This window comes from Adiantum capillus-veneris, chromosome 2 (genome assembly GCF_014529385.1).
Source record: "Adiantum capillus-veneris isolate H3 chromosome 2, ASM1452938v2, whole genome shotgun sequence".
NCBI lineage: Eukaryota > Viridiplantae > Streptophyta > Polypodiopsida > Polypodiales > Pteridaceae > Adiantum > Adiantum capillus-veneris.
The window spans coordinates 135,199,696-135,215,390 of NC_140932.1; the positions used below are offsets into that span (position 1 = coordinate 135,199,696).

The following is a 15,695-nucleotide window of genomic DNA, read 5'->3' on the forward strand; positions in this document are numbered from 1 at the left end:
TCCACTTTCTGGGCCACATAGTCTCAAAGGATGGTGTTAAAATGGATCCCGCAAAGGTCAAAGCTATCAAGACATGGCTAGACTTGAAGACTGTGCACGATGTCAGAAGCTTCTTGGGATTGTGTTCCTACTATAGAAGGTTTATCAGAAATTTTGCAGAGATAGCATCGCCTCTTCACGCATTGCAAAAGAAAGAGGTTACTTTCAGATGGACCCAAAAAGAGATTTCAGCCTTTAGTCTCTTAAAGGAAAAGTTGACTTCAGATCCATTTATTGTTTTGCCAGATCTCAGGAAGTCATTTGTGGTCCAGTGTGACGCGTGTGGCAGTAGCATCGGAGCAGTGCTAATGCAAGATGGACGGGTAGTAGCTTATGAAAGCCGAATTTTGCAAGGGCCAGAGAGGACTATGCAAGTCTATGAGAAAGAGCTCTTGGCCGTGATTCATGCGCTTTCTAGCTGGAAGCACTACCTCTTAGGTGCTGATTTTGTTGTCCAAACAGATCATCAGACCTTGCGATACTTCTTGACATAGTCAAAGTTATCCGAAAAGCATATGCGATGGGCAAACATTCTTTCCATGTTCCACTTCCAGATTATGCATGTGGAAGGCAAGAAGAATGTTGTGGTTGATGTGTTATCAAGAAAGCCACAAATTTCAGCTGTGTCAATTCCTTATCATCATGAGCTAGATGACATGAAGGAACAGTATACTGCCGATGAAGATTTTGCAAGGATCTTTGAACAGTTACAAGAGGGGCAACATCACGAGCACTACCTCCTCAGAGATGGTTTTATGATGATGCATGGCAGACTTTGTGTCACTAGGCCACTGCGACATAAGGTCATGGAAGAGAGTCATGTCCCACCGTATGCAGGGCATCGTGGCATTGATGCGACAGTTAAGGCGGTAGAGACATTCTTCTATTGGCCTACCTTGAGGAGAGATGTGGATGCCTTTGTGCGAGCATGCATAGTTTGCCAAAAGGTCAAGTTTGACAGGCAAAAGGCACCAGGGTTGTTACAACCACTGCCGATTCCGGATAAGCCATGGGAAAGCATTGCTATGGACTTTATCTTTGATCTTCCAAGGACGCCAACAGGGAATGATGGTATATGGACCATTATCTGCAGGTCCAGCAAGCAGGCCCATTTTATCCCTGTCAGGAAGAAGATAAAATCTGATCAGATGGCACGCTTGTTCATGTACAATGTGTTTAAGTACCATGGTATGCCACAATCGATTATCAGTGATCGTGATCCTCGCATGACCAGTTTGTTTTGGAGAGGATTGTTTGAGAACATGGGCACTACGCTCAAGTTCATCTTCGTTTCATCCACAAACTGATGGACAGTCAGAAGAGGCTAATTCTACTGTCTTAGATCTGCTGAAATGCTACGTGTCAGATAATAAGGGCAAGTGGGAACAGTATTTGCCTATGCTTGAGTATGCGTACAATAATACGGTGCATTCGTCTACTGGCAAAGCACCTTTTGAGATTGTTGAAGGCGGCAAAAAGGTTCCTCCCATTTTGCATACAAAGGACAAGATCTTTGAGGCAGATCGATATGTTGAGAACATGGATGAGATGTATAAGAAAATTAAAGTTGCCTTGGAGAAGACTCAGGCAAAGCAGAAAAAGGCTGCTGATCGTCACCGTCGTGAATTGCTACTATCGCCTGGTGATTGGGTTCTGTTAAGGTTCGAAAAGGCAAGGTTAAAGAAGATGAAGGGCAAGGAACGGCTGTTTCCTAAGCTCAACATGCGTTACTATGGGCCTTTTCAAGTGCTTGACAAGATCAACGATGTGGCTTACAGGCTGAAATTGCCTGATGCATGGAAGATTCATAATGCGTTTCACGTGAGTCTTCTAAGACCCTTCGTGGGTGATGTGCCAGAAGATATGCCAAATGAGGATCAACTAGAAGTTGAGGAACTTGATGAGATCCTGGTACCTGAGCAAGTTTTGGCACATAAGGACATAAAAGTTTAGGGACAAGTTGCAAGACGCTATTTGGTGAAGTTCAAGAACTATCTGCCTATGGATGCAAAGTGGATGGAAGAGCAAATGTCAGAGTCACCAAATGTATTGCAGCTTTACCTTGAAACCTTTGGGTTACAGCCTACTGATGTCCCAACCCAACGTGTGCAAAGGAGGGGTAATGACAGAGGTAGTACATCAAATGTACATATGAATTCCATGTAATAGATGGAAATGACAAAAGTATGAAGGCCTCATTAAGTCATTTGTATCTATATGTTATGAGCTTTCTTGCGGATACATGCAATGATAAAAGAGTGTTAATAGCACAAGATCATCAGTGGCGTGTATTTATGCTATGCAATCGAGGACGTTTGCGATTTCAAGAGGGGGGTATGTCACGAGGACGTGGCAGTTATTAACCATGTCACAAAGATGTGGCAATTGCTAACCTTGGTTGTTGGTTTCTTTCCAATGTGGTTTATTTTATTTGTTTTGAGACCCTCTTTTTGAATTAGCAAACGGTCGGACATTGTATGGCCAATGTGAACGGTAGATTCACCCGCAGACTGGAAGTGGTCGGCATTGGAATTCGTATGGTAAGAGGATGTCTAGGCTCAGAGCAAGATCATATAGGTTCCCCCGTCGCACTTAGTAAGTTGGTGGATACTAGGAAGTGAACTCAATAAAGGCCTAAAGTCAAGGTGTGACTACCAACAAAAAGTATCCGACAGTTGGGCCACATTGCACTTTTGGATGCGGTCCCAATGAGGATAGATGGTCAGAAGACCAGTGGGAGCCCAACGGAAGCATCTCCTAAAATTTAGGGAACTGCTATTTTGGGCCGTGAAATGTGTTCGCGTCATTACCTCCGGTATGACTAGGGGAACATTTTACAACTCTGCCGCGAAGTCAACTGGGCAACAGGTCAGGATATTTTTAAGCGGCGAACCCGAAACGGGAAAATGCTTGTAAATGCGCCAAGTGGCAAATTCTCATGCACTTGCCTCTTCTAGAAAAATGGGCGCTGAATTTTATGCTGGGAGAGGCCTCATTTGCAAGCGGTCACAGGTTAAGAGCTATGGAGTGCTTTCTTTCCCTCTCATGTACAGTGTGGTGCTAGGAGTGATGCCCTGCACACTACACACTGCTCTCTCTCTCCCCTACGTGCAGTTATGTGATGCCCCACAAGAGGGCTCCTCATTTGACTGATGTACAGTTGTGTGGGATTCATGCTTTTGTGCTGAGGCAAGAGCCTCCTTGAGCAGGAACAGGGGTAGCTAGCTGCTGCTCCAAAGCAGGCACTGGTGAGGGTCATCACCTCACCGTACAGGTGCAAAATCAGCGCTGTGTATGCGTCGTAATTTGACTGTTTTTCAGCCATACGGATGCCAGGATCATTGGGAATCGTGCCCCACTGGCAAAGGACAGTTAGGAGACTGTTTGGGGCTGAAAACAAGGCAAAAACCAGTAAATACAGCGTGCTGAATTTATTGTTTTTGGGCAGGAATCAGAGGGTATACGCCAGTGCAAGTGAGTTCTAGCAGGGGAATTGGTTTCGCGCAAGTTTTGGGGCTGTTATGCTACCGAAATTTGGCCAAATCAAATGGTTTCTAGGTGGATACACGTGAAGGATTCCGAGGACCTTACCTTGTAATTTACCCTCCTAAAGAATAAAGAAATACCGAAAGGGGCGCCAATTTTGGGGCCTACAGGTTGTCGGTGTCTGCTCGGAGCATTCTAGCTTCCGAGCTACGTGTATTTAAGTGTTAATTCCCGTTACAGGTTACCTTTGCAAAGTGCTCTGTGTGTGTGTCTAAAGTAAAGAATTTCGGGTGAAAGCCAACGCCTACCGCCCTACGGGCCGGTTTCACAGGACCTCTCTCCTGTGGTACATAGATTGTGTCCCTCTTGTGCAAAATACCAAGCTGTAGCCATTTCACAGGCAGTTACAGCTACAGCTACAGTTACAACTACAATCCCGGTTTCTCCACAAGTTCCTGCTATGGCAACACAGATACATACAGACGTTTCCAAAGTACATTCAGGGGATTCTCAAACAGCAAAGAAAGCAAATCCTACCAATATGGAGTCTAAGCCAGCAGGATCGGTCTCATCACAATTTCATGGTCCCTCTATGGCCTCCCCCTCCCAGTCCCCATCCTTTCCTCAGCACTTCCACGGCTTCCCTGGATTCCAACAACCTATTCCACCCTCGCAACCTGCTCAGTCTTTTCCTGGGTTTCCACCAGCTCCACCTACTCACCCGCACCCGAATCACCCGACGCAGCCTGCTGCTCATGGGGTGGCTACTCCATGCCCGATGTACCCTCCTCATGGCCACTACCCCTCACCATACACTTTACCTCCATCTCCTTACCCACCTTACTATCAGCCTCTTCCTCCTCTATCATCCAACCACCAACAGTAGATCGCCGATATTTCAGTTCTTCAGTTCCGCTCTCCAGGACGGGCAGCTGTCTTGTGGCGGGCAACCTGTAGCCTGCTACAGTGTCACTTTCACTTTCACAGGATAGTCAGTTTACAGTTGGGCTTTGGTCAGTTGGTCTTTGGTCTGGACGGACTCGTTGGGCAGAGACACGTGGCAGGGTGGTCTAGTGGACATCGTGGCCAGGTCACCACCGCCACCGAGTGGGGATAGACTTAGATGATGATCTTTATGAGCCGTTGGTGGCTCTTGATGATTGTAGATATGAGTAGTCGTTTTGGGCCAGTGGCATTATCTTGTACGTAGTCGTCTAGAGTGGGTCTTTACACAGAGCACGTCTTCACCATCCCGGCACATCTGAGCCTCGACACCCCCATTGTACCTGTGAGTCCTGGGCTTGAGCTAAGTGTGCTGCCATGCTAGAGTCTGTATCAATCTGAGATAGTCGAGTCATATGTTCTGGTCTGCTGTTGTGTCTCTGTGAGCTCTGTTGACGTCTATTGTTTCCTTTCTGTTCAGTCTGTGTGAGGGAGATTCAGTCTGTTTGAGTGAGATTTTCACGCACACTGCACTGAGTACCACCCACTGTAGAGAGCACGACACATTATCCGCGCTACAGGTGCTCTCATTTTGGCGACCACGATGGGATGCATTGGGGAGCTAGAAGTATGTATCCACATTGCATCGTTTCCCCAATCGTGGAGTGCTTTAGTGTGCCGCAGCCATGGTCTTCCAATAAGCAACGGAAATCCGCCCTCAACCTGGGGAAGACGAACCACCACAAAATCCAAGTTAAAAGTAAAGTTTTGTACCTGCAGAGGCACATTGTCCACGATGCCCATTGGGTATACTGTTCGTTGATCGGCCAATGTAACTGTGAAGGGAGCAGGGCGAGTAGGCTGTAGACCCAGAGCTAACATATCACTCCTGAGAAGACAATTCATGCCGAACCCAAGTTAGCACTTTCTGGCAGAAGAGGCAGCAGGAGCACATGCTCAACAGGCACCTTCTCAGCAGAACCCAGTAGGAACCCCTAGCGTTTTTGGTCCTCATCCTCGCCGCACATCAGCCCAACGTTTTTCAGCTTGGAGCATCGCCATCCTCTCTGGCGTTTTCAAGCAGTAGCAGCATGTCCCCCTAGCCAGCATTGGATTGCCATCAAGAGCTGCCATTTTCAAGCGATTGCCTCAGCGTTTTCAGCATTGCAAAAACGCAGATTTCAGCAGTAGCAAAAACGCAAATTCAGCAGATAAAAGACCACAGATTTCAGCCCTAAAGTCGTCGTCGTCATCACCGTCGTCGTCATCGGCATAGTCCCAGATTGCATCAGTCCATTGGATCGTCATTGTACCACTTTGTGCAATCAATAAGTAGACCACTCTCGCCGACGAGAGTGGGGCCTTCAGAGGAGGGTTTTACAACGTCTCTGGTATCGTATCTCTCTTCTCTCTCTATCTCTCGGTCTCATTCACTTGCACGCACAGTGTCCATTCACTTTGTTGTGATCATAGCACTTTCCATTAAGAATGGAAGGCTCTCCCTTCCATAAGAACTAAAAGGAACCTTGAGCACAGTTCGGAGCACTCATCTTGAGCAAAGTGCAAATAATCATTCCGCTGCACCTAACATTGGTATCAGAGCTTTGGCAGTGTTCTGTATCACTCAAGGAAAAAACCACAAGAATTTTTTTTGCTTGTTGAGGTCGCACGAACCCAAGCTCGCTTGGGCGTGTCGATTCCTAATCGTGTTTTGTTGAAGAGTGACAGGAATCCCAAGAAAGAAGGGCTTGTCCAGCCTCCCCTTGTGTCTCTTTTCACTCATTGAGAGCGGACCGTGCACTTAGCGGCCAGCCAATCAACGTGAGGTGGGAAAAAGCAACCTTGGTGTGAGCGCAAGGCCGCCAAGGGGTGCGCCCGCCGAAAAGAGCAGAACTCGGGTGAAGAGAAGATCTTTCTCTAACACAGATTTGCAAGCGAAAGAAAACCTCAAGAACTCAAGAACCCCAAGAACCAAGACTCCCAAGAACCCAAGTTCCTCATGAACTTAAGAACCCAAGACCCTCAAGAACCCAAGTTCCTCGTGAACTTAAGAACCAAGACCACAAGAATCCACAAGAACCCACGACTTCAGAATGGTCATCACTCGAAGCGGAATGGATACTTCGCTTGGAGGTGATGAGCATGAGAGAGGCGAAGAAGAATTTTCCCCACCAGAAGGTTTTTCTGACCCTTCCCCATCTACATCAAGGATTGCACTAACTCCTATGGAGACTTTCGACAAGAGGATGATGGACAAGAAGTTAGAAGACAAAGCAAGAGATGCAGAACGAAAAGCAGAAATAGAGCGTGAACACAAAGAAAGAATAGCAGCCATAGAGCGCTAGTACCAAGAACGAATGGCAGCCATAGCGCGTGCGAGCGAGCAAGCCCGCTTGGAAGCCAAAGCAAGACAAGCAGAATATGACCGCGAGACCAAAGCAAGAATGCAAGCGATGTTGCGACTCTTTTCTCAAATGCAGGCACGGATTCAACAGGATCGGGAAAAGGAGACTCTCTCAGTCTCTTCTTCTCCAAAGCATGACACACAGGATTTGCATGATTGTGTGAAGCATGATGATGATTTGATTGACAATGATTTGCATAATGATTTGGATGACAATGACAAGCATGATGATTTGCATGATCGAGATGTGATTTCTCACAAGCATGATGAGTTGCATGAAGATGATGTGATTGTTCACAAGGATGATGTGTTAGTGGATGTTGTTTCTAGCGAAGCTAACCTCGTTGTAGATTCGATCAATCACGAAGAACCGATCTTGGCTTTCGAGTCGAGGTCCAAAGAACCCCCACAGGACGATTCGATCATTCAAGAAGAACAGATCTTGGCTCTCGAGCCTAGGTTCAAAGAACCCTCACAGGAAGTATAATGTGTTCGCATGATTGATACGCACCAATTGTTCGAATGTTTCATTCGTGACCGTTTCCTGTATTTTAGTCAACATCTTTATGTGATCCCTTTTCCTAGGCATGACATATTGTATGTTGAGCACGTTTCTCTCATGGATGAGCCCGAATGTATGCGGATTTTTCATGAAAAGCTGACAGGTATGTATGTAAGGAAGTCACATTCCATGTCTCTTCCTTGGCATGATACAGTTTCCGAACAAGCACATGAAAGTATGAGCACCAAGCATGGGCATTTCCGTTGTGAATTGTCACAGTTGATTGCTCTAGATCATAAGAGAAAGATTCGATCTCATTGTTTGCATGTGTTTGATGAACGGGTTGTCACTCCATCTCTATGTTCATCTACATTGCATACACAGTCTTTAGCGAAGACAATATTTTTTCCAATCACTTTACAGGGAATAGGTATGTTCATGGTTTTGTGTTGGAAGTGGTTTCAGGAATTTTCAGCCATGGAGATTCTTGAAGAAGGAAGCATGACTCTAGACGAAGTTGAAGCATCGAAGGAGCCACAGAAGACTGTGTCGCTTTCGGCGCGGCCCAAAGAAGCAAGCGTTGCAGACCTTTATGAAGTTCAAGTACCGCACGAACCACACATAAGAGTGGGCCGGCGAAGAGTCCCTTCCAGGATTCCGGATGCTATTGGCGATCTCCCTCGACTCCATACAGTTCGGTACGAGTACCTCACTTTGAAAAGGAGGGGATGTCACGTGACACATCCAACCCTATGTGTCTGTGGACAAGCTACAGCATTTTCAGGGTTCAGTCAGTCCAGTCAAGTCTAGATTAGAAGTGATCTGGCACTTTTGTGAGTCTATTCGTAGACCGTGCATGCCTAGTCACTTAACATAGATGCATATCCTCTGGTTGCACACAGCATGATCGTCAGTATTCCCTTCAGAATCCATCAGATTCAATCAGGGGAATTTTCCAATGCATTATGCCTATTTTCCCTATTTTTTGTATTTTCACTTACTATTTTTAAGTGACTTTACAACAAAAGTAGGTAGGGCAATTTTGCTAAGTTAATATATAAGCAAACCCAAGTTAGCACTTTCTGGCAGAAGAGGCAGCAGGAGCTTCCCGCTCAACAGGTACCTTCTCAGCAGGAATCATCAAGAACCTTCAGCACCCACAAGAACCTAGCGTTTTTTGGTCATACCTCATCGCCCACCCTCAGCCTTGGCGTTTTGATCATCAACCATCGCCCTAGACCTCTGGCGTTTCCAGCCTTGTAGGCATCGCCATCAGCTTCCCTAGATAGCCAGTAGATTTCACTAACGCTAGAGGAAGGTGAAACCGGCCCGTAGGGTGGTAGGCGTTGGCTTTCACCCGAAATTCTTTACTTTAGACATACACACAGAGCACTTTGCAAAGAGAACCTGCGAACGGGAATTAACACTTAATCACACACACGGCTCGGAAGCTAGAATGCTCCGAGCAGACACCGACAACCTGTAGGCCCCAAAATTGGCGCCCCTTTCGGTATTTCTTTATTCTTTGAGAGGGTAAATTACAAAGTAAGGTCCTGGGAATCCTTTACATGTATCACACTAGATACCACTTGATTTGGCCAAATTTCGGCAGCATAACAGACCCAAAACTTGCGCGAAACCGATTCCCCTGCTGGAACTCACTTCCACTGGCATAAACCCTCTGATTCTTGCCCAAAAACAATAAATTCAGCACACTGTATTTACTGGTTTTTGCCCTGTTTTCAGTCCCAAACAGTCCCCTAACTGTCCTCTGCCAGTGGGGCACTATTCCCAATGGTTCTGGCATCCACATGGCTGAAAAACAATCAATTTACAGCGCATACACAGCGCTGAAAATGCACCTGTACTGTGAGGTTATGACCCTCACCAGTGCCTGCTTTGGAGTAGCAGCTAGCTACCCCTGGTCCTGCTCAAGGAGGCTCTTGCCTCAGCACAAAAGCATGAACCCACACAGCTGTACATCAGTCAAATGAGGAGCCCTCTTGTGGGGCATCACATAACTGCACGTAGGGGAGAAAGAGAGCAGTGTGTAGTGTGCAGGTCATCACTCCTAGCACCACATTGTACATAGAGAGGAAAGCATGCACTCCATAGCTCTTAACCTGTGACAGGTTCTCAATGAAGCATCCTCCCAGCATAAATCGAGCGCCCCCTCTGCTGCCCTTGACCTGTAATGCATCTATGAACAAATAGATGCAAAAAGGGGAAGATTTCCATGGCTGCCAAAACCTGCGTATTGCTGAAAACGCAGCAAAACAGCCCTGTAAACACGCATTTGATGCCTTCCAATGCTGAAAATGAGCTCCTGGGACCTAGGCAAAGTCATGGGAAGCTCAAAAATGGAGAGAAATGGCTCAAAATCAGCGTTAACAGCCTCCAAAACTACTCCAGAAAGTCAGTTACGAGTTCTCTTCTCCCAAACTTTGTAAATTGACCAAAAAGTGCCACTTGGGACTCATACATGCAATTTTCCCGCATTGGGCTTCCTGCTTAAAAATCTCTCAACTGGTGCATCAGTTGACTTTGCAGCAAAGTAATAAAATGTTCCCTTGGTCATACCGAAGGTAATGACGCGAACACATTTCACGGCCCAAAATAGCAGTTCCCTAATTTTTAGGAGATGCTTCCGTCGGGCTCGCGCTGGTCTTCTGACCATCTATCCTCATTGGTACCGCATCCAAAAGTGCAATGTGGCCCAACTGTCGGATACTTTCTGTTGGTGATCCCACCTTGACTTTATGCCTTTATTGAGTTCACTTCCTAGTATCCACCAACTTGCTAAGTGCGACTGGGAGACCTATATGATCTTGCTCTGAGCCTAGACATCCTCTTACTGTACGAATTCCAGTGCCGACCAACTTCCCGTCTGCGGGTGAAACTACCGTTCACATTGGCCATACAATGTTCGACCATTTGCAACTTCAAAAAGAGGGTCTCAAAAATAAAACAAAAATCATTGAAAAGAAACCAACAACTAAGGTTAGCAATTGCCATGTCCTTGTGACAGAAGGCATCAGCGTTTTTGGTATTCAGCCCTTTGCAGCAGAAGAGCATCAGCGTTTTTGCTTTGCAGCCAATCTGTAGCAGAGCAGCCCAGCGTTTTTGGCTAAGGATACAAGGCAGCCCAGCGTTAGTGGTTTTCAGCCATTGCCGCATCAGAACAACAGTGTTTTCAGCCCTAGTTGGTTGCAGATACCCCCAATTTTCAGCCCTCGAAGACGCAACCAAAACAGTCATTTTCAGCCACCGAAACAGTCCTGAAATTCAGCAGATAAAAGACCACAAATTTCAGCCCTAAAGTCGTCGTCGTCATCACCGTCGTCGTCATCGGCATAGTCCTAGATTGCATCAGTCCATTGCATCGTCATTGTACCACTTTGTGCAATCAATAAGTAGACCACTCTCGCCGACGAGAGTGGGGCTTGAAGGGAATACTGATGATCATGTTGTGTGCAACCAGAGGATATGCATCTACGCCAAGTGACTCGGCATGCACGGTCTACGAATAGACTCACAAAAGTGCCAGATCACTTCTAATCTAGACTGATTGGACTGACTGAACCTTGATCATGTGTCCGTGGACAAGCTACAGCATGATCAGGGTTCAGTCAGTCCAGTCAGTCTAGATTAGAAGTGATCTGGCACTTTTGTGAGTCTATTCGTAGACCGTGCATGCCCAGTCACTTGGCGTAGATGCATATCCTTTGGTTGCACACAGCATGATCATCAGTATTCCCTTCAGAATCCATCAGATTCAGTCAGGGGAATTTTCCAGTGCATTTAACCTATTTTTGGTATTTTTCACTTATTATTTTTAAGCGACTTTCCAACAAAAGTAGGTAGGGCAATTTTGCTAAGATAATATAAGCAAACCCAAGTTAGCACTAAATGGCAGATGAGGCAGCAGGAGCTCAACTGGCAACTTCTCAGCAGAACCCGCAGTACCCTCAGCACCCGCAAGGCCTTGGCGACCTCCCTCCCCAAGCCTAGCGTTTCCAGTTCCCATCACCATCAAGACCCCACGATTTGTGGCGTTTCCCCTTGCAGTCATCACCAACAACTTCAGCACCCTTGCGTTTTTCTCCCATGATCGCCAGCCCCCCAGATAGTCAGCAGATTTTACTAACGGTAGCAAAGGCCAATAGCGTTTTTGGTTTTCAGCCAATCCGTAGCAGAGGCAGCCCAGCGTTTTGTATTTTCAGCAAATCAGCATCAGGACAGCAGCGTTTTCAGCATTAGACACAGTAGCAGATTCAGCCTAGAAGCATTGCAGAAGACCCCCATTTTCAGCCCTCGAAAACGCAGCCAAAACAGAGATTTTCAGCCACCGAAACAGCCCCGAAATTCAGTAGTTAGAAGACCACAAATTTCAGCCCTAAAGTCGTCGTTGTCATCACCGTCGTCGTCATCGGCATAGTCCCAGATTGCATCAGTCCATTGCATCATCATTGTACGCCTTTGTGCAATCATAAGTAGACCACTCTCGTCGACGAGAGTGGGGTCTTCGGAGGAGGGTTTTACAACGTCTCTGGTGTCGTATCTCTCTTCTCTCTTTCTCTCAGTCTCATACACTTGCACGTACAGTGTCCATTCACTTTGTTGTGATCATAGCACTTTCCATTAAGAACGGAAGGCTCTCCCTTCCATAAGAACAAAAGGAACCTTGAGCACAGTTCGGAGCACTCATCTTGAGCAAAGCGCAAACAATCATTCCGCTGCACCTAACAACCGTTGAACCAAAGTCGAAGCGAAAGCCCTACTCCAATGCAGACTCCTCAAGCGAAGAGAGTTACCCACAGAGGATTGTCGACCATTCCAAGCCAAATGTGAAGTGACAACCTTCCAATCGACAATTAGAGAAGAAGTAAAGGGACATCCAAGATTGTGTCCTTCAAGCTTCCCAAAAACAACATCCCAATAAGTTGGTTGCCACTGACCAAAAGATGGGGTGACAATGTGCGTACACAGATGTGTGACCATGAGAGCCCAGGGTTGCTGCTGCTCCACCAAAACTGGCAACAGCGTAGCTTTCCGAGCCAGAAGATGACAAGTCCAAAATAGTTAACCCTCCTAGCCGCTTGGGAGAATGTAGCTTGTCCATAGATAAAAGCCGAAGACCCTTCTTGCTAGACGAGGTCTGCCAAAAATGCTCTAAAATATTGGACATGAGGGACTGCAAACGCAATCGAGACCAAGATAACAAAGGCAAGTAAAACTGCACATAAGCCACAAGGATGCATTGGACAATCCTGAGACGCACATGAAGTGGCCACGTGGACAGTTTCCAATAATTCAACTTGGATTGCAGACGTTGGATAACCCAATCCAATTTCTGCATAGCCGATACATTCCAAGCCTGCGGATAACCCAAATGGCGAACCAGAATTTGTGGAGGAACAATCTCTCCAGGCCACAATATCTTATGCCAGTCACACTCTTTCAAAGGCAATAGCTTGGATTTGCAAAAGTTAACTTTGAGACATGCTGCCAATCCAAACAACATCTACACACACACACACACACACACACACACACACACACACCCGTACCTAGAGTGGGTAGGTACGAGCCTACCCTACATCATCTTCATCATGAGCATCACATAATACATCATCTCAAAACATATAAAACATGTGGAGAGGGGCACAATCACATGAGGGCTAAGGAGAGTACAATGGAGAAAGTATACAATGGTGATCATCCCATGAGAGAGAGAGAGAGAGAGAGAAATGAAATATTATATTAACATCTTCGAAAGGCCAAAATGACCTATGAGACCAAAAAGTTATAATTGGTGAATTTGATACCATGTCTGAGTACGGAAAGTACAAAGAACTAAGACTAAAAACACTAAGGAAATGAATTTGAAATTGATCAGGGACTGAAACGAGATAGAGGGAGGGGAGGTGGTGGGTTCAAATGAAATCTCTCATCGGTCGCTGTCAAATCTCATCAACATCCTCCATGGTCAGTACTCTGGTTGGGTGTCTTGCATGTCGAGCTAGAGTGATCTAGATCTTCTGCTGTAGCCTTCGTTGATGGTGGGAGACCCCTCGAAGTCCTGGGCGTTTGGATCTGCCTAGCTCAATGGCTCGATCGATCAACGTACCTCTAGTGTGGGTGGGCTCTGAGATCTGCTGTGATGACTGCTCCTCTGGCTGTCCCCTGGCTGGTGTAAAGAAATCTGTGATTTGTCTTTGAGACTGTCTCTCCCCTGATGTCCTCAGCAAGCTCTCCCTAAGTCTGCGCAGCTCTAGTAGGAACAATCCGAGACATCTCTGATCCTCGTATCTGATGACTCTAGAAAATGGTCCAAAACCCTCTCTGAACAGACAGTGGAAGCGGCCTCGTATCTCATAGTACACCGGGCAATGACATGTGTAGTGCAGCTCTGTCTCTAGCTCTAAGCGACATAGGTGACATATCTTGGCCCGTGCTGGTACCCCTCGAAATCGGCCAGTCTTGATCTGGAGCGAGAAAAAGAAGAAGAAGATGAGTATTTTAACTTCGTAGGAAACTATCCCAAGAGACCTTAAAGACGAGGAGAGTTGAAGACCTGTTATTCAAGAGGGAAATGGCATAACCAATCTACCACACTTGGGGAATTTTCCACCTCTTGGAGTTGATAAAAATGTAAATACTATTATAGTTTTATGGATTTTTGGATCACACCTCTGTTGTGATTGGCATGTTTTCTCTATTGGTAGATCATGCCGGCCATCCCCCTCCAAAAGGAAAAACACGCAATGCAGTGTGTGTACGCATGTCGTGCATCAGAGAGGGGAGAGTATATGCATTGCGTGTATATGTATGTTTTCTTTTCCTCAAATAAACAGGGCTTGAGACCCTTGTGCATTACAAAAAAGCCCAAATGCCAAAAACCCCAGAGATTTTGAATGTGCACATACTGGGGAAAACCCCAATGTTACAGAAGAAAGGGTTACAACTTGGAATATGCTGCTTCATTGAGAGAAGGAGAGTATTGTAATTGCAGCTATTGAAGGGCTTGTTGCTCATGCTTTCCACTAGAAGAGTCTTTGTAATTTACTGCTAAATTGAGATGTTTGTTTTCTCAGGTTATACCTTTTCCACTGATGCAATTGCAGTCAAAGTGGATAGCCAAGGCTTTGTCCGGAAAAGTTCTTCTACCATCAACTGAGCAGATGTCCGAGGATGTGGAGGAGTTTTACAAGAATTTGGAGGCCAAGGGGATTCCGAAGAGCAAAGTTCATGACTTGGGCTCGTGCCAGGTGTGCTTTCTTGTTGTCTTTTATAGAAAACAGTATGATAACATCAGGTTAAAAAGTAATATTCCTTCAAGAATTTGCAAGTGTAGATGGGTTGGTGGATATATCTTATCTAAGTTTGGGGTGTCTTTTAAAATTTTCGACATAAGTGGCACTTTACATTGGATTTTTTCCTATCTGGATTTGGGATGTCTTTTGAAATTTTCAACAAAAGTGGCACTTTACGTTGGATCTTTGGTCTCCCAAAACCACCAAAAATTGGAAATTTTGGGCAAATCTTCAAATGACCTTGAAGTAAAGAACCCCTATTTTTTCCGTGGATAACATATGAGAAACTTATTACTAGAGGTTACCAGGTTTTTTTCACTTGTAATTTTTCTTTGATTAATCTTGAGGCAAGAAAAGCAAGCAATTTTCCTTTGATCTGCAGCTAATGATTTTTCTTGTGTTGCACTTCAGTTTGAATATGACAACTGGTTAGCTGACCAATGTGGTTGTCAAGCAATAGAAGATTGGCGCATCCAAATATATATCAACTCAAGCAAGCGCAAACGGGCATTGCCGGATAGCTACAGAGATGAATGGACAGACCAGGAGCTACATGAACTTGCAATTGCAGATCTAAATCAGCTTCAAATAGCATAAAATTCGGTTTGAGGTATCAAGAGCAAGCTCGCAGCATCTTCTCTGTATCATATGCTCATAAATGCCAAAGATGCTTCTTGCATCTCTCTCTCTCTCTCTCTCTCTCTCTCTCTCTCTCTCTCTCTCTCTCTCTCTCTCTCTCTCTCTCTCTCAGCTAGTCAGCTTGATGCACTTAACTACCTAAGCATAAAGCTGTGCACCCATATCCCATAGAGATAGAACCCCCCCCCCCCCCCCCCCCCCCCCCCCCCCCCCCCCCCCCCCTTCCCTCGCGTATCTTGTATTCGAGCCACAGGCCTCTAATAAACATAAAAAGATCTCTCTCTCTCTCTCTCTCTCTCTCTCTCTCTCTCTCTCACACACACACACACACACAGAGCAAGTTTTGCAAACAAAGAGAGAGGGGGAG

At 45.9% G+C, this 15,695-nt stretch overlaps 1 protein-coding gene across 2 annotated transcripts in view; it reads left to right on the forward strand.

The window, feature by feature from the left end:
- The window catches only part of LOC147463689 (flavin-containing monooxygenase FMO GS-OX2-like), a 130,349-nt gene extending 114,971 nt beyond the window's left edge, over positions 1-15,378 (forward strand). For both annotated transcript variants that reach the window (XM_086490202.1, XM_086490208.1), the window contains 2 exons: positions 14,471-14,644; positions 15,101-15,378. In XM_086490202.1, coding sequence (XP_086346328.1) covers positions 14,471-14,644; positions 15,101-15,286 — 360 coding nt within the window. In that variant the 3' untranslated portion in view covers positions 15,287-15,378. The remainder of the gene's footprint in view (positions 1-14,470; positions 14,645-15,100) is intronic.
- The last annotated feature ends 317 nt before the right edge of the window (positions 15,379-15,695 follow it).